Source organism: Lutjanus erythropterus, chromosome 21, assembly GCF_056507025.1.
Source record: "Lutjanus erythropterus isolate fLutEry1 chromosome 21, fLutEry1.hap2, whole genome shotgun sequence".
Classification (NCBI taxonomy): Eukaryota; Metazoa; Chordata; class Actinopteri; order Lutjaniformes; family Lutjanidae; genus Lutjanus; species Lutjanus erythropterus.
The window spans coordinates 13644306-13663523 of NC_139337.1; the positions used below are offsets into that span (position 1 = coordinate 13644306).

The 19218-nt window shown below is 39.8% G+C and overlaps 1 protein-coding gene across 3 annotated transcripts in view; it reads left to right on the top strand.

The window, feature by feature from the left end:
* The window catches only part of ctnnd2a (catenin (cadherin-associated protein), delta 2a), a 328733-nt gene that overhangs the window by 297731 nt on the left and 11784 nt on the right, over nt 1–19218 (top strand). For all 3 annotated transcript variants that reach the window (XM_084746984.1, XM_084746983.1, XM_084746985.1), the window contains 2 exons: nt 5059–5308; nt 8343–8427. In XM_084746984.1, the coding sequence (XP_084603110.1) occupies nt 5059–5308; nt 8343–8427 (335 nt within the window). The remainder of the gene's footprint in view (nt 1–5058; nt 5309–8342; nt 8428–19218) is intronic.

The following is a 19218-nucleotide window of genomic DNA, read 5'->3' on the forward strand; positions in this document are numbered from 1 at the left end:
GTCATTCACGTAGTAAATTATCTGGCAGTCAGTCAGTAAATTAGTCATGCAGTCAGCCAGTAAATAATTCACTCACTCATTCAGAAATTAGTCACATCATTAAATCAAGAAAGAAACCAAATAAATCAGTCAGCCACCAGCCAGTAAATCAGCCTGGAAATTAGTCAGTCTGATTCAAGTCAGTCAAATAATGAGTCTTCCTCGTAGGAAGCAGCTTAACTTTGTCCTCGCAGCCAAAAGACAATGACCGCTTAACCTCTACTCAGCCTGCCAGCCTGAGATAACACTTGGCCAATTAACTCACTTCTCCATCCTTACAGATAGATGTATGTGTGTGTGTGTGTGTGTGTGTGTGTGTGTGTGTGTGTGTGTGTGTGTGTGTGTGTGTGTGTGTGTGTGTGTGTGTGTGTGTGTGTGCATTTGTGCATGTCTGTATGTACATGTGCGCGTTGAAGCCTCCATGTGTTTTCTCATGAGCATGCTTAAAGTCAGGTGTATAAAAACAACGTTTGTGTACAAGGGCATATGTATAATCATTCTGTGTGTGTGTGTGTGTGTGTGTGTGTGTGTGTGTTCCCTTACCTTATGAAGGTTGATGGTGTCATCTGATTTTCCCGCTCTGTGTATTGCTCTGCTGTTCTCAGCCCTTCCCAGATCACTTAGACTTATTAGAGGTAATATGAGCGAGGGATTTACCACCAGCCTGTAAGGGCTCCTTGGATATCACAGTGATGGATTGGTCTGGGAAAAAAAATCAGCATTATGAAGAAGTGGGGATTTTTTATTTTTTTATTTTTTTTGAAAAACACCAAGAAAGTTGTGAATGAGGAAGACATAGTTTCCTTGCCTCCTGAAAAACCTGGAAAACAGTAGACAAAAAAAAGTAGAAAAAAAGGTGTCCTGGAAAATCTTGTGTTGTCCTGGAAAGTTATTTTAACATCATCAATCTCCTTTAGCTGTGAAAGACCTACTAGAGTATCAGCAGGGTTTACCCATTTACACTATACTGTTTATATGATACTATACTATATAGTAGCACTTTTTTTCCTTGATTTACATGAGGCTGAAACTTAACTGCAGTCTGGAAAGCTTGTGCAGTTTGTGTAATGTGATTCAACCATGGTGTGGTGCTGTACGATTCTGGCTTGTGGCATTCACAAGTGCAGCTGATATGCATAAATTACCATGATGCACCACTGAGAGTTTAAGTTTGCTATTTTATGTTCCAACATGTAAATCTTACTGTTTGTTAGTGTTGTAATGTGTTATATTGTATGTCTATATGTTCACTTTCATGCTGGTTTATTGTCACACTGTGAGTGAGGTGGCTAGTACATTTCTGCACTCTAGCCACGTCTTAGTGAAATAAGTTGGAATGCTTTTACCTTATGTAACATGAATATGCAGAGTAGAAGTGGAATGTGCTATTTAGCTTCAATTTGCACTGACTGGTGTAGTATTCAGAAGGAGAAAATGTGCTGCAAACACACGATGTAAGAATTAAAGTGGAATTGGTATTGGTAATGATACCAAGAGAAAGCCTTGTGTCAATATTTGGCCTGATACTGATATTGGAATTGGGTTGGATTGGGTAACTTAGAGAGTATTTTTAAATGGCTGCTCTCGATTAGGTTGTAGAAACACTGTGAACACACCTGCAAGTCTAATCACAACTTAAGTGACTGAAATCCAAAGAATGTAAGTTATACATATAATAATTATATATAATTATTAGTCACTGGTTGCTGGTCTTTCTTGTCAGCTTGTTTTAAAAGTTAAAGGTTTGTAATTCAGTTCAGGTTAGGAGCAATGGTTTCAAATGTGTGTGTAGGCATTATTGAGCAAGCTGTATAATAATGAATAGGAAGCCATGGTCAGAACAGTGAATGGGAGCCCTGTTGTGTGTAATTCAAACATCAGAAATGAAACGAAAGAATGAAATTGAATGCTTAACTCTTTTTAGCTTTTTATTATTTTTTCACAGTGGGTGTGCTTATCCTTGTTAAAGACTCCACTTAATACTATATTAGTAGAAAATGAGCTATAGTATGGTTTAATAAACTGATAAGGGTCAGTGGGAGTTAATGATCCTCATATACTTGACGGCAACTTTGAATCTTACATCTAGGTGCATGAAGTTCAGTCTAGATTTGCCAGTAGGCAAATTTGTAGGTTACTATTTGTGTTAATGGTGCTAAGGCAGCAGTGGTTAATATAATTCATTCATAAGAAAAAAGGCATTTAGCTTAGAAATCAAAGATGATAATGAATTGAAATTACAGTATATGGCATTTGACATGAAAAAAATAAACATATAACAATATTTAAACAGAGAATTAAAACTAGACAAGAAATTAAAAAAAAAACAACATTAAACTAGGATATTTGCATATCCTGCCAAAAATGCTGCTGCTGCCACTTACATGCCAAGCTTATGAAAGAGTCTTTTATTAATTGCCCCAAGGTGGATCTGTTGTTCACACGGTTATGGAGAATGCATACCAAGTTTCATCTTATTGATGACAGGAGAATTGGAGAAATATCGTGTTTTACTGTTACTGTAGCACCCCCTGTGGATAGACTTGTATGAAATGTTACACACCTGTGCAGTGTGGCTGTATGTGCAACATTCACAAATGTGGTTGTAATCTAATTTGGCGCTAAATAATTTTGGGCAATTAAGTGCGTCAGGCCATGCCTGATTTTTAGAGTGAGAACCCTTGAAAATGAGAGAGATTGGGAGGATAGATTTTATACTCAGATTTAATTCAGTCTGTATTTTACAAGTGAAGGAACAAATCTGTACCCCGCAGGGATGGTATATTTTTACTTATATTTCTCACTAAGACTTAATAAATTCAAAATAGCAGTGTGGGCTGCAGAAGATTATACCTCTGATGCAAAGCGGCAGTTAGATAGGTATTTGGTAGTTTTGTGCTGTTGCTGTGAAAATGAGTTGTTTAGAAAGAAACACTATCTCACAGCCGGCGAAAAAACCTGTCAGTGAAATCCAGAAGCATTTTGCGTTTATTGCAAATTGGGCATTTTGGCCTCAGTTTTCTCAGCTACCAGGGAGGAAGTAATGGTCCACTTGAGGATGATTCGACGAGGGATTTAACACTTACATTAGCACTTCCTGTTTTTATCTACTCTATCTGATCCAGCACTTCTGTGAAGGACTTGCATTTGTAAAATTTAGAAGGAGACAGTGACTCACACTGAGCAGCTCTTCAGTGTTGTGCGCACACACACACAAAGAGGAACACACTCACATAGTTTTAAATGGCATGCTTTGTCACACCCAGCAACATGTCACAGGGAGGACAGGGCAATTCATTCTTGTGGAGGTGCTCAGTTGATTGAAGTGATCCTTTTTGTATAGATCAGGGTAAGAGGGCTCATAGTGTTCTATTGAGTGGATTTTGTTAAAAAATTAACCACATTTCATTCATGGTTCATTGTTCAACAATCACCTCTGCATCCAAATTGATTCTTTACCTGGAACATGACCCGTGGGTTTCATCCCAGGGGCTAAAGATGATTCGAGTGTAATTGACAGGTTTTATGATGGTCAAGGCATTTCTTACCCCTTGACTGCCGCTCATGTTTGATGAATCTCCACACACTGTATCAGTCAGCACAATCACCGCTCTCCTCTCATCTCTTCAGTCCCTCTCCTGCCTTCCATTCTTCCACTCATCACCTCTCTGCTCTGATCTCTCATTTATCGGCCCCCTCTCCTCGGTTATCTTCATATCCGGAGACCTCGCTCTCATGGGAAACTCCATTGCGAGTAGTTGACTCAGAAACACTGCAGGAAATAACAGTTGATTGCTTTCTGATGACAGTACATATGTCCCAGCAAATTTGACCGTTTGAAGAATAAGTGTAAAATAAATAAGAATGTAAAATAATGTCATCTAAATATGCTAACAAATTTCACTAATCTACATGAAAGCAGTCTAAATTTGGGGGACAGAATTAATTCAAGTCTTGTTTCATTTGATCTAACAAAGACAAGCATGGGTTGAGTTTGTCAACCCATCAGAGGCTGTCTTCTGGACTTGTCATGTTTAACAGCACTGATCTCAAACACATTGTACAATGGATTAACAGTGAGATTGACTCAACAAAATAAAATTTGAGCAGTGAAGAGCCCAACCCCATGACAGTGCAGTCATGCAGATATCATCACAACCCTATACAGACTACCTTACTGAGTGGGTGAGCTCAGATTACATGTAGGTAGTTTTGTTCCCACCTCCCATCCTAACCTCTTTGAAATCCATACGCACACCACTTTCCCTTAAACTCCCCTTCACTCCAGATGTTATTGCTTCCACCTGCTCCACCCTATCACTGGCTGAGTTTATGGGTTTCCTACCTGACAGCGTCTCCTGCACGTCTTAATTACTCCCTCTCTCTGTTGCTTCGATCTCTCCAACTACCCATTCTTTGAATGTCAGTTTTTTTTTTTTTTTCATTTTCCTCATATGCCAGCCTTTTCACCGAAATACCACAAGTCGCCCCTTTTATTGGATTCTCAGCATGTCTGCATTAGTGTGTGTGCGTCAGAGGATTTGCAGTGTGCCCTCTCAAACTGAAGCTTTATGGAGTTATCCAAACCACTCACTTGCCGTACAAGCCATTTGCTTTAAAAGACAGTAAAAGGGCAAAATTTGTTTTATGTCATAGAGCGGTATATTATTGAGGTTGTTGTATAGATTTCTATACCATATGTCATCCAGAACTACACTCAACATAAATGCTTGTTTCAAATCATCCATTTCCATAGGACTATGAACTGTCATAGAAAAATAAGCGCCCACACAGTTTATCAGACTGTATCTCAGAATGAATATGTTCATGTAGTCCCAGCTCAGACCAAAACCTTAAATGTGTCCTTTCTTTTGTTCACAAAAATCAATCCAAAGGCCATTTTTAGAAGAACCTTTCAAGACATTTCCAGCAAAATTGCCTGTATACGAGAGGATGAACAGAGAGTAAAATCTGACCAATATTTTTTTGTCCCTTCCCTTCCTTTTCTCCACAAACCAGGTAAATATGCCATGAGAGATTTGATCCATCGGTTACCAGGCAGTAGCAGCAGCAGCAACAATAACGCCACCAGCAGTGGGACCTCTGGGACCACAGGTCCTGCCAGCAAGGCCATGTCAGATGATACGGTAACTGCCATCTGCTGCGCCCTGCACGAAGTCATCACTAAGAACATGGAGAACGCCAAAGCCCTGCGTGATGCTGGTGGCATAGAAAAACTCATCGGCATCGCCCGCAGCAAAGGAGACAAGTGAGTGTGCCATTACACACACTGTCACAGTGAGAATAGAGCTACTGAGCTATAATAGCAACACACTGTTCATCCCTGTGACTTAACATCAATTGAGATGCATTTGCAGGAGTCCCAAATTGGGTTCAGCAGAAATCCTCAAAGGGCATCTGAGGATAATGATATATTATAACATTTTATGGAAATGTATGTCATATGTATTTATAACAGCAGAACAGTTTTTCCTGCACTGTTGTAGAAGTGCTTATTAGATCATAATGATGATGTATGCTTTGCATTCATCCAGATTTAAACAGGGATAATTTTCTGCTCCAGAAAGGTGAAGAACGCTTACCGTAACTCTGACAAAATAAGCATTGGACAAAGAGGAATGAGCGTGCATAATACTATGTTGTACCTGCAAAGCTGAGGGCCGGAAATTACCTGTTACCTGTGTTTATCTCTGAGTCAAATTCAGATCCTGGCCCATGATTAAACACATATACACAGTCATTTACGTGTCACTTACTTGTGTTGTCATTTGGCACATCACCTGCGCTCCTGGAACTGTTGATGTGTTTCCATAGCTTGCACTTATCAAAAGCTAATACTTTTTGGCACTTTTTTTGCATGCAGCAAAACCACTGAAAAGCTTATTCTCACTCTCTGATGTCAACAAATTTCTCCCAAATGTCCATCTTGGCCTTTGACAATGAGCAAGAGGCGGGATATGCCCTGCCTTTATAGTCTTCCATATCACCCTATCAGCTAGCCTACATTGTTGTTGGATCAGACATTGACGCCCCATTATTTAACAATTGTATATTGTATTGTATGTGTTACATTGTTGTTGTCACCCACAGCCCGCCCACAATTATTATTTTTTTGACCATTTAAATATTTCTGTATATATGTTTTTTTTATCTGTTACACAATATTTTGCGAGTTACCCAGCAGGTGCTCATGGGTGCCTGGCCATGTGCAGGACTCTTATTTGCATGTGCCTGGGAGAGAGAAAGATGACCTGTCACCAAAAGGGGGCAAAATAAGAAAGCTCCCTTTTTACTTTCAATGGCTTTTCTCATGCCCAAGGACAACCAGCACTGAATAAACAGCTTAAATCCTAAAATGTAAGGTGAGGGCCAGGAAGAAAAAAAAATAAAACAGATTCTCACTATCGTACTGTGCTATACCTGTCAAGGCATCATTCAGTGCACCTCACGCTGTCAGTAGTGACCAGTGCCTTAATGTGACCACACATCCATCATTCATAACTACGCCTGCCTTCCCTGTGACCATTCATCCACAAAAGACAGCTGGAGAACAACAAGACAGATGCAGCAGGAATATAACTCCTGTCACCATGGGAGACTGAGCAGGGTGTTCTGCCTAGCTGCTATGGTAACCAGCGGGTCAGGGGTTGCCATGACACCGGAGTGTTATCAGACGGAGGTCAAACGTTCACTTATTGTTATGGAGAGAGACTCAGTCTATTTAGGGAACTGTGCTCAAGGGCACCATTATAGAGAGAGATGAGGGGCTGGAAGGAGCCTTCATAAGTACAAATTTCACAGTGAGTGTAGTTAGCTGCTAATAGCCCACACATCTTAATTTTCTCAGGATAGGTACACTGAGGATAAATGCTCCTTATCAGCCGTACCATGCTACATTCACACAGTTACACACTTTAAGATTGGTAAAATGCCTGTTATAGTGCTGTCATAGATAGCCACTGTTTACCAAACTCTTTGAAACAGTGAGAGCTGAAAAATACAATGAAATGAAACAAAATGTGTGTGTGTGTGTGTGTGTGTGTGTGTGTGTGTGTGTGTGTGTGTGTGTGTGTGTGTGTGTGTGTGTGTGTGTGTGTGTGTGTGTGTGTGTGTGTGTGTGTGTAAATATTGCTTTATAGCCTATACATTTGAAATGGTAAATGCCAAAACATATCCCCAGGATACAGAAATCCCCAAAATGTTGTCTTATATTCCAGATTAGGGATGTCCCGATACAACTTTTTCACTTCCGATACGGTACCAATATTGCAGCCTTCAGTACTGGCCGATATCGATATCGATCCGATATCGATATCAGCACAAATCATACATACTTTTATTACTTATTTTGTAGTGTGGAATGTTAGAAAAGGCTTGATCAAGTGATGTTACTCAAACAGAGAACAATAGTCAGCAACCAGAGTCACCTATGGATAGAAGTGCTGGAGCGGAAAATGGACTGCTTATCGGAGTACTTATATCAGAGATTTTAGATGCAGTCCGATAAAATCCGAATCTCGTTTTTTGGCTGATATCGGACCGATATCCAATATCAATATCGGGACACCCCTATTCCAGATATTAGAATTTAGAGCTTCAGCCAAATTCAGTGAATAAGCATAGTCTCTCACTGATTAAAATCATTGATGGTGTTTTTCCATTAAGATCTGTTTGCACTGTAAAATCAATGATTTGTCTCACTTTTAATTTTTTCATGTAACAGTGGAGATTAGCATGTTATTTCCTCAGGATCACATTATTCATGTGCAACTATGATACCTTCCAGTGTGTGTTGTGATTGTACTGGGTTGATGCAGTGGCTTCCTGCTGATACCATTACCTCATATAGTAATATTCAAAAACTCTGTGCTCTGTTTACAGGAGAAAACAAACCCTATTTCAGGACAATTACTGTTAATTTTTGTGGACAAATGGAAAATGAGCGTCTCTTTTGCTTTCTTCTGTAGCTGTTCAAGGGGCAGGGCTTATGAACTGACTCCTACTTGAGTCATTTTTCAGCTAAGTGGCAGGGATGGGACCATTAGCATGGCAGAGAGGGTCATTTTAAACTCATCTGGAAACTCTCAGTTTTTGTGCAAGGGGAATCATTCTCTCCTGAGAAGAGCAATGGCCCTCTTACTCTTAAAGCCATCACAAGTGCCACAGGCCTGCACACATCTTGTGCAGCTGGTAGAGACAGGGGACAGGATGACATAGCAACATTATCCAAAGGAATGGGGTCCAGGAGAAATAACACTCTCTCTTTCTCTGTCTCTCTCCAGACACTCAGCAAAGGTGGTGAAGGCAGCCTCTCAGGTCCTCAGCAGTATGTGGCAGTACAGAGACCTGCGCTCCCTCTACAAGAAGGTAGGATGTAGTACAACCTTGATACTACTGTCATACCCATACGGTAACTCTAAGGGAAACATATGTTTCCTGCTTACCAATGTCATGTTTGTTTGACTATGGCTGAAGGCATGATTTCCACAGCAGATGAACAATTAATGTCATGTCCATCTCTGCAAAAATAATGATGTGAGAGGTCTAGTTTAGTTTTTTGTGGAATTAACTAACTTGCACTGCTAACTAACAGTCCTTTTTCCATACACACATGCTGGCTTGCTTTTATAATGAAGAAGCATGATTAGGAAATGTTGTGTTTTTAATCAGCAGTAACTTTACACGATACCTCAAAAGTACAAACAGCGATGCAGGAGAGAAGAAGAAGAATTTTTAAAAACACCCTTCTCTCTGGTCACGTGCACAGGCTTGAGTTGACTCTCACAACACAGGTGGAACAATGGGGTTTGCCACAGGTTGGCGGTGGTGGAGGAGACCTCACCACAACCTGCTTTGAGGAGGGTAGGGTGCGCTTTAGCCCCACTCTGGAGGTGGTCCATCTCGAGCACTAGTTGGTGCATTAAGTGGTAATGGAAATGGAAATAATTGTGGCCTGATTTCACTCGGCTCAGCCAAAAGTGACAATATAAAAACTCTATTAGGCTGTCTTGTTAAAAATTAAATAAAAAAAATGTACTGGTAATTTTAACATAAACCTAAAACAGAACTGTAAAACAGTGCAATTAATCACATTATCATATATCGTGCTGGAAGCATAATGCTATCATAAATTTTCAGTTGCAAATCTTCTCTGATAATGGGCTCTGATAGGGAGAAATTAATGCACAATGTGAATTAATTATAAGAGTTTGAAAAGTATTATGTCTGTGTACAGCTGTGTTGTGATGGAGCAAAAAAAATATCTGGCAGTTGCCTTGTGTTAGTTTGATAATTTTTGTGATGGAGCATCTTTGTAATTTTTTTTTTCTCTGTGAAAAAAAAAAATTATTATGTATGGCTAATTGACCTTGAACTGTTGGAGGATGAACTATGTTAGGATGGGCTTTTCCCTTTCACTGAGGAAGGTGTTGAGGATGATTCTCTGCTAAAACCATTTAATGAAGCAATTAAAATCCACACTTTATACACAGTTATCATTTATCCTGAATGGTAAGATGCCTTTCTGTGTTTGGACGGCTGAAAATTTTGGGATTGACCTCTGCATTCTCGAATTCCCAGCTGAAACCTCACTGGCTGAATTATGCCTTGTTTTCTGGTCAGGACTAATCTTTGTCAGGATTTGCGGGTTTCTCACAGACTCAGAGTGAATCTCCGTTGGCTTAAGCAGCTGCTAAGCTTAGCTAATTCCATCCTGCAATCGACAGCTTAGCCAGACACTGCCAATGTATGCCACTGGCTGCCACTATCAGTCAGCAGTTTCTGTAGTATTGATTTAGTCTTTGCAAAATATATGACTTGGAGACAAATGAAACTGTCATATTTATTCTTGAAACTGAGCTTGTTTTGAACTTTGTGAGTTGCATCTTTTATTATTACAAACCAGCCCACACCACAGCAGGTGCCAGTCAGGTTATATAAAGGTGATCCATATACAGTACATGAAGGTTTATGGTATATGAACCTAAGACTAGCTGCATTAACAGAGTGCTGGTTCAGTTCCATGAACCTTGAAGAGGCTGACAATCTCAGTACACCAGTGTGTCCTACACCAGGATTTGTAGGCTACATAATCCTTGGAAATCCTTGAAAACACTTGAATTTTATTGTAATGTCTTCAGGGTTTGAAAAGTGCATGGATTTTGAATAAAGTGTGTGAAACCGCTTGAAATGGTAATGCATTACTTTCCTAATAAATTGCTCTTTGCCTTCTGCACAAAATGAAGACAGCTCCACTCAGGCCTCCATCGCCAATCTGCATGTGTGGCTGCGCTTAGACGACAGACAACAACATGCTGGCAGGTTTCCACTTCAATGACCTTTGGCTGGAAAATGACATTAAAAAAAAAAAAGAAAAGCATTTAATTTAAATTGAAGGTAACACTTTACAATAAGGTACACCAATTTGCTAGCAACTATAACATTTTATTTAGAGTAACTCATCACTAATATTTCACTAGCAGTTAGTTCCTCATTTGTTCCATTATAACTATTCAGTTTTGTGTACCTTAATCTAAAGTGTTACTGAAGGAAAGATGAAGTGACTGGCAGAGAGGGAAGTTCATTTTGTCATTAAATCACCATGTTAATTCACCTTCTAAACAATCTCACTGTTATCATATTTATTCAGCAGATATTGGTTTGGAAACTGGCCATTGTTGCCCATGTAGTTTATAGCTCTGCATAGGTGTGTCTTCATAAATGCTTAGAGTTTATATTTGTGTGTGTAACCAAGTGCGTCAGTGTGTATGGCGGCCTAAACCTGCAGGTCTTTTATTTGTGTATGGTGTTAGTTTGTGTCTGCTGCAGTATATATGCGCTTTTGCTGTGTGTGTACTTTTGCCTTGAGGTCAGCCATAACCACCTCCAAACAAAAGAATAATGGGGTTTTTCTGGGCACCATCACGACTGAGCAACAGTGTTTACAGAGGAACGTGGATCAATAGCTTTGTGTTAGTCACCAGCCTTTTGTTTTGGTTTTTTTTTTCAATGTATATACACATATAAACACACACACACACACACACACACACACACACACACACACACACACACACACACAAGCAAACATCGGTGTTAGAGGTTATTGAGCCCATTATGAAGACTGAATGGCGTTAATGCTGCTGGCTACCAGGAAACTGTAGCTCATTAATACAGCAGCTAACTTGTACCTCATGAAGAATGGCACAAACAAGCAAAAAGTAAGAAAACCATATAAGGTCTAGAGAAACGATGATTGGTGTATGTGCAGCTCTCACTCAGACACGCTCTTTTATCTCTCTTCTTTTCACACAAACACTGTTGAAACCCACTTTTTCCTCCTCCAGCTCTTTTGTTTCTCTTCAAATGACAAATACCTGCACATACTTGCAACTTGATTAAAAGTAATGACAGATGTTCTGCTCCTTTCACTTGTCAGTAATGAGTGTTGCTGAATATCTGCCACCAAGGTTATCTTCCATTCAGCGCACTCAAACTTTGCGAGCATAATCGACAAGTTCCACTGAGATATTTGGAAATATTAAGTAACACATTCCAGGAAGGTGTCCTTGGCTGTGAATGTGTCTTTTCATCTCCGTGTGAAGAGAAAAGACAAGAATGAAGCTGATGATGTATTTGAACTGCATGCCTGTGTGAACATTGTGTATAACACTTGTGTAATCTAATGGTCTGTAATGCAAGTCCTGAGACAAATGATACCTTTGTTACAGAGATGATTATAAGTCATGCAAGTCATTTTTTTGTAAGTCCAGGTCAAGTCTCAAGTCTATGAGCTGGAATCCAAGTCAAGTCTCAAGTCTCTTATGGTTGTATTGAGTGTTCTATCATCTGCATCTGCTGCACATTATTCAGTCTGCTTGAAACACTGTGTAGCTATATCTTATGACTTTAAAGCGTATTATCATCACTCCTCTGTCTATTAGCATGGATAAGCCATGATTAGATGTTTGGTATCAATCTCTTCTCCTGAATATAAAGAGGGTATCTAAAAATGGATACAGAATAAGCTCCCTGGAGTGCTAGGATTTTCTAAATAGCATCATTACAATTGTTTTATAATTAGCCTATTTCTAGTAGTTTAATTTTACCTCTCCACCTTATTTTAGTGTTAAGTCACAAACTACTTGAATCTTCTCACCTTGCTTTTCCCTTCTTACCCTTCTCTTTTCCTTACTCACACACTTCTGGTATAATTACTATAAGCGTACACTGACTTGCTCTGCCGGCTTCCCCCATTTCTCTCTCCCTGTATGTGTCTTATCTGTTGACTTTCTTCATCAGCAGTATGTTTTATTGGGATTTTTTTCACCCACAATGCTGTTTTCACCACAGCAGGTGCACCGTGTGTGAACGAGGCTTGTTGTTAATGATGTAGTCTATTAAAATGATTGAAACTAACCTGGTAACAAATGACAACCAGCACCAACCAACTCAAACCAACTCAAACCAAATCTCTTTCTCACTGTGCTTCTCTGCAGAGCGCATGCAATGTCAGTGGCCACGCCTGGTTAATGCATCACAAATGGTGTCATTTAATGGATATAAAATATGGTTGTCTTATGTTTTTTGTGTGTTTATAATGGTGGAAACACCCCTGCTTTTGTCCACATGTGCCCCCAAAATCAGCACAATATGAGCGTTCCTTGTGTTAACTTTAAAATGATTTTATTGGTTTAAGAATGATTTTACTGCTCCTCCTGAGTCAATGATCAGGATATTCTTCGTAGCAGTGGTCTGCTATGTTACGTTTTTTATTCTGTTTTGGTGGCAGATATTTATATTACTCAGTATTGTCCCATATTCAGCTTTTAATGTGAAAGCTTTGTTGAAAGACATTCAGCAGAACATCAAGAGAGATTATTTCCATGCTGTTGCAAGATCCATTTCAACAAGTCATTTCATCTTGTGTTATTCTCCTCAGATGATAAACTCGGATTTCCCACTTGAATTTCAAGTACCTGAACTTCAGTTTTCAAAGATGCTGTCAAACCTCAACAAATCCTGAAACAGACAAGAGCGAGCTGTTGTATGACTCATATGTTAAGAAATATCTTGGTGTTAATGCTGTAGAACTCAATTGCTCATCCAGATGGCATTTTGTTTCACCTGTTTTGAGACACAAACAAAAAGCATTCGACTCCATCTAACCCAGCGATTCCTTGTATGATGATGTTACAGTGCAGACTCTCTGGCAGAGTCCAAGACTTCTGACTGTTGCTGCAGTCACATCAGGACAGGCCGCCCCATGGCATCAGCATGTCCTCGCCTCATCCTGACGACTGTGTCCGTCTCTTCATTCGTCATCCTCTCATCCCCAGTATTACACTGAAAAGTATCCCCATGTGGCCCCTTGGAGCCTCATCTGCTTCACACTTCTCTAATCATTGCCACTGGATAGCATTACACTCGACTGGATGGCATAACACTCCAGTGATCAGACATGAAGGACATTGGCTTTACACGGCAGCCTGGCCTGACAAAGGTTGCTTCATTTTTTTTGGATTATTTATTTATACCCATCTGTGCCTCAAGGGCCATTTTTTTTGCCAGACTAGAATTTAATAAAAACAGATTTTAAATGAAGGAAACAACTTGCCCAAGATTGATGGCTGCACATTTTGGAATGAGTTTTGCATCTGTTTCATTTGATCCAATATGATGTAAACAATTGACTGAAAAAAAAAGACCTTTTCACTCCGGACCAACAACAGAATACCTCATCCATCATCTTTAAATTGAAACTTGATATCATCTGCAGTGAAAGATGAGATCTTGTAATGCAGTTAAAATGTTGCCGTTATCAGGACAAACTTCATTAAATGCGGCACAAACAAGTTAAATGATCTAATGCACACTTTTTTTGACACTTTATAAGCAGTTAAGTTGGTTAAGCTGCTGCTTTATGCTATATACGGTCACTCTAAAAATTACTTTGAAAGGCTTACTATTTAATGCCTGAATTGCATGAACACAGCCTGGTTAGTGACAAACCAGCCTAATTTTATAACTGTGGAAATTGTTGCGTTAGAGGATCCAAACTTTGACTTTATCGCCCAAGTCCAGAGCTCGAAATAAGTGACTTTACTGCTAGTATCCCTGCGTTACGCATTAGGTCATGGGTGTTAGGTGCAGCAAAAATCCTGTTAGCCTCCAATCCAAACACGGATTAGCATACAATTTAGACGGAAATGGAGTCGGGTGTCTCGGCAAAATGTTTGCGAGGGAAAGAAAGCGAGAGTGGCAAAAGAGGAGAAAGCAGGAGTGAAGTGTAGAAAGAAGGTGAGGTAAATTCTTGAAATTTTTGTGGTTTGAAAATACGCAATGCCTGAGCTGTGTATGTGTGTGTGTGTAGTTCTGGAAAGAGGAGAAAAGTGTTGGGTCAGTAATGAGTCAGTTTGAGCTGTGCTGGCAAAGACTTGTTTGCTTTGAAGTCTTGAAGTAATGAGAGCGTTTTGAAACTGCGTCGAAGTTTATGGGCGTGGGTACACGTGCGTGTTTGTTTCCGTGCCAGTGTGTGTTTTGGAAAATGTGTGTTTTTGTCAAACTGCGGTAAGAAGAGTTAATCACTTCCTACAGCAGTGCCATGGGAGCATCGAGAGCGCGGGAGAAAGAAAAGAGAATTGCAACAGAACAGGGGGCTGGGCTGCCCAGCAGTTTCTGAACGCACTAAAACGAAAAGTTGAGGGCCCATAAATAAACAGCAAGTGTGTATGAAAATAGCATCTGAGATGACTTGAAAGATCAGTGGTGCAGCAGTCATTAATAAACCAAAGCCAGAATCTGTTTGTAGCAACACTAGCTCTGACTGGAGGATAAATCATGTATAATAGTCTCCAGAGTGTGGTAAAACTCTACTTTTACCCGAGTTTATTTGGATTATTTGACAAGATGTGTCCCCATTCAGTGTGTGTTTTTGTGAGTGTGTGTGTGCAGTGTTTCATCTAGAGTTCCTGGGAGGGAAGCCACAGGTCATCTTTTAAGCAAACAACAAATGTGCCGTACTGTGTGACAGGGGATTTCTGTAGAAAGGAAGGACTTGAAACGTGGTCACTTTGTAAATAAACCTATTCTTAATAGGACCAGACGGACCAAATTCTCTCTCGCACTCACACAAGCATATGCAGTCTCTCTCTCTCTCTCTCACACACACACACACACACACACACACACACACACACACACACACTAGCTTAACACTGATTTTCATACTGTGTATTCACACTGTTACACTTTGTCATATCCCTGTTCAGTGCGTAATTTCTGTCGGGCTGCCGTGCCTCATTTCTTGATAAATGATCTAGCTTGGGCACTTAATCAGACACTCTCTCTCTCTCTCTCTCACACACTCACACACACACACACACACACACACACACACACACACACACACACACACACACATATCATAGGCACACACATACATAACAAACATACACAAATCACCAAAACAGATACAAACACGTATGACAGATGGGCTTGAGGGTCAGAGAGGTGCTGTGTTTGTTACACGTGTGACAGATTTACAATATGTCCCAGGGATGTCTAATTCAGCATATGGGTGTGTCTGTGTGATATGAGTGCGTAAAAAATTTGTGTGTGATGTGTATGTGTGAAGTCACTGATTGCACAGCCTAGTCCTCTGCAGGATCACTGCACACACAGAAATGCTCAGGATGTTCCCTCTAAATTAAAAGGATATATTTGAAAGGAAAGTGCCAGGTGTGTGCTACAAATGTCAGAATTTGTTGCTGACAAAGCTGGTAAAACTGAGTATGATGATCAGTTTTTAATGAAACAAGCAGTATTCAATAGGTGCTCAATACTTCTAAGTATTTACAAATGCTAGGGTAACACTTAATTTGCATGGATGTGCATGGGTGTGCAAGACGGTCATTACACCATCATAACCATGTCAAGACACCTGTCATGAGCATGAAGGAGTCTCTACGAATGTTTGTGACTGTTGTCATTGTCATTCAGTCAGTTATGTCTTTTTTAATACAAAGTTGACATTGTTTAAGATCTCTGTTCAACTTAGCATGTCTCCTTGACCTCTGATGGCATATTATGGTCATTGATTGAGTGACGAATGATTTATTGCAGTAAATATATTACAGATAGATTTCACTTCTTTAACTTTATGGTTTAACGTTACATTATACAGTCATATGTGGTCAGGTTTGACACTCGCCATCATGAGACGATCATTAAGTGTGTTGTGAATATTTTCCTTGACCTCAAGTAAAGTGGTACATTTTGGACTTGGTATACAGATGTCATTCGTGCTTCGCTTTATATTAAAATGACAGCTGACTGAATGACACTTAATGACAACAATCATGAATATTCATAGACTCCTTCATGTTCATGATAGATGTCATGACATGGTTATGACAGTGTAAGAACAGTCTTATGCACACCCCTTCAAAAAATGTGACCAATGCTTGTTTAGGTTTATCAGCAAGAATAAAACAATGCGATTCTCCTCTTCTAGACGGAGCTAAAATTTTACCCATCACCCACTGCCATGCAGGGTAAACAGAATAAGGGAGTGCGAAGGAAATGAGAAACTTCAGTAGACATCGAAGCGACCTCAGGCCTCAGAAGCTGCCTCTGTGTTTTGCCTGGTTTCCCTCTGATGTGAACCAGACAGGGAGAGACAGGGAGAGACAGAGAGCAGAGATGGAGGTGTGTTGAGATAGCCTGTCTCAGTATAGAGGCTAATACTAGAGAAAGAGAGAGAAAGAGCTGCAGCACAAGCACACTCCTACAGTATCCTGAGCCATTAACAATAAATGTAATACTATAATAAAGGTCAATCCCTAAATCTGCGGAATCACAAGCAACCAAAATAAAGAATGCAAAGGTCAGAGACAGATTATTTCTGAGGATAGATACGTCGTGTGTGCGTGAAAGGCTTGTAACTGTAAATCTAAGTGTGAAATGACTGAGAGAGAGAAAGAGAAAAGGATCGAAGGACTGAAAAAATGACAATGTTCAGTGGTCACCGAGGCCCAGAGGGGACCCACCACTCATCATGTGTAACCTTTTACAATTTTTGCCATAATTGCTGTCTGGCATGAGCGCCGCCAGACACACACACACACACACACTCACACTCACACTCACATATATATATATACCTCATTTGTTGGGGCAGTAATCGCTTTTTACCTCGCAGTTACCACGACCTTCAACTAAGCTTTCAGTGATGGTGAGAGCAACAGGCAGAATGGTTGCCTAGCAACCTCTTTTTTTCGTCTCATTTTTACAGTAGGGCCTGAAAAGCAAGTTAGAGGCTGAGTGTGAGAAAGAAAGAGGAGCTGGTTGGAAAAAGAAGAAAAACAATTAAACACGGAGAATAGGTGAGAATCAAATACTCCACAGGGAGCTGTTGTCTGTAGGTGTTGACATGTTAGCTGACAATGTAAAGTTTCACAGTACACAGTCGCACCGAGCAAGCACTTGTCCTTGGAAATGGTGCAAAATGGTGCAAAAAAGCTAGCTGCTGTCTGATTTGGTCCCATATGAAATTTTGATGTTGATTTAATATTTATTGAACCCGCTAGACCTCACTGACTTGCTGGTGGGCCAGACATTGCAAACTAATGCTGTGCAGCCAGCCATTGTTAAAACCCACAAAACTTCATTCTAAATTCTGGTAGATTTCCCACAAGTTTCCAAAGACACCAAGTACGTCAGGCTGAATCATGGAGAACCACAGGCTTTAATGATTTACACTGTAAACATGATAAAAGAGCCGGAACAACAGAGTTCCTACTCAGTATGAAAAAGTATTTAATTTTATTTTATTTTTGTCATTATTAGGTCTGGATAAGTATGGAAAAATATTTTTTCCCAGATTATTGGTCCTATTCTGTTTTCTAAGATATAAGATTGAGGATTTCTAAAAAATAAATAGGTGTTTTTCATGCTGTTTGGAACAAAATGTTCACCACTGTGTGAGAGAGTGCAGGCCAGAGCGCAATGTTATTGAAAGTAGGACGAGAAATATGATATGATATATGATGTGACTGAGCACACACTCGTAACGTGACACAGCCCTGCCCCAAGTGTCTTATAACTGAATCAAATCCAAACATCTACCACCAAATGAGTTTGAAAGAAAATACAGCAATATCTTTAAATTGCATATACATCACACCACAAATAGCGATTGTCAGAAAAGTAAACAGGCATTAGGAAACCAAAGCTTTATGGTTGTGTTCATTGTCTTTTCATTACCATACGTAACACTGGATGCTGGATGCTGAAGCTAGATGCAAACTTTATGTAAAATTGTACAACATCTCCAACAACTAGAGTCACAATCTCTTGGCAATGTAATGTAACAACTGGATTTTAAAACCATTTATTTCTACAGAAGAGTATGTATAGTATGTAAATATGAAATTAAAAAATGTAAAGGGAACCCTTGAACAAACTGATACAGAATATACAGCATATAATGCTATCAGAAAGTGTTGAGTATAAGAATTTTTCCAAACTTAAAGCTAATTAGAGGGAAAAAAGAAAAGAAACTGTACGTTAAGGTGTAAAGTTCATTTAATTTATGTGGACAGATAATAAGTGTGAAATTTATGGCTGATGACAGCCATTTTAATACATTTTTATACTCTCTTTTCTGTACTCTGCTCTGATTATAATCAGTCTTGGGAATTCATTTATGGTAAAGTTTAACTAACCCTCATTTGGCTTGGGGGAGGCCCTTAAGGACCCCTGTGGATCATTCTTGGACCTCATTTGTGAGCTACATATATAAGCAGCAGACCACAGACATCATTCTGCAAAATACATTCATCATTCAATATTCAGTGACTTTGTTCATTTTGAGCAGCATGACAGTTTGACAATGTCCAATTGCACAGTGGTCCAGTGGACCATAAGGAGGTTACATGTTTTATAATGAGATGTGTTCAGGGGGGGAAACAGAGAAATAGAATATGAAACAAGGTGAGCGAGACGACTGAAGGAGTGGTGGATAAATAGACAAAGTGGAAATGAGGGAGGGATGGAAAGACTGGAAGAGAGCTACCTTTGAACTGCCGCGTGTCAGAGGATCCAGCTTTCTATTAGTCCTCAGTGCTGTGCCAGGAAATAGGAGTCAGGGGAGGACAT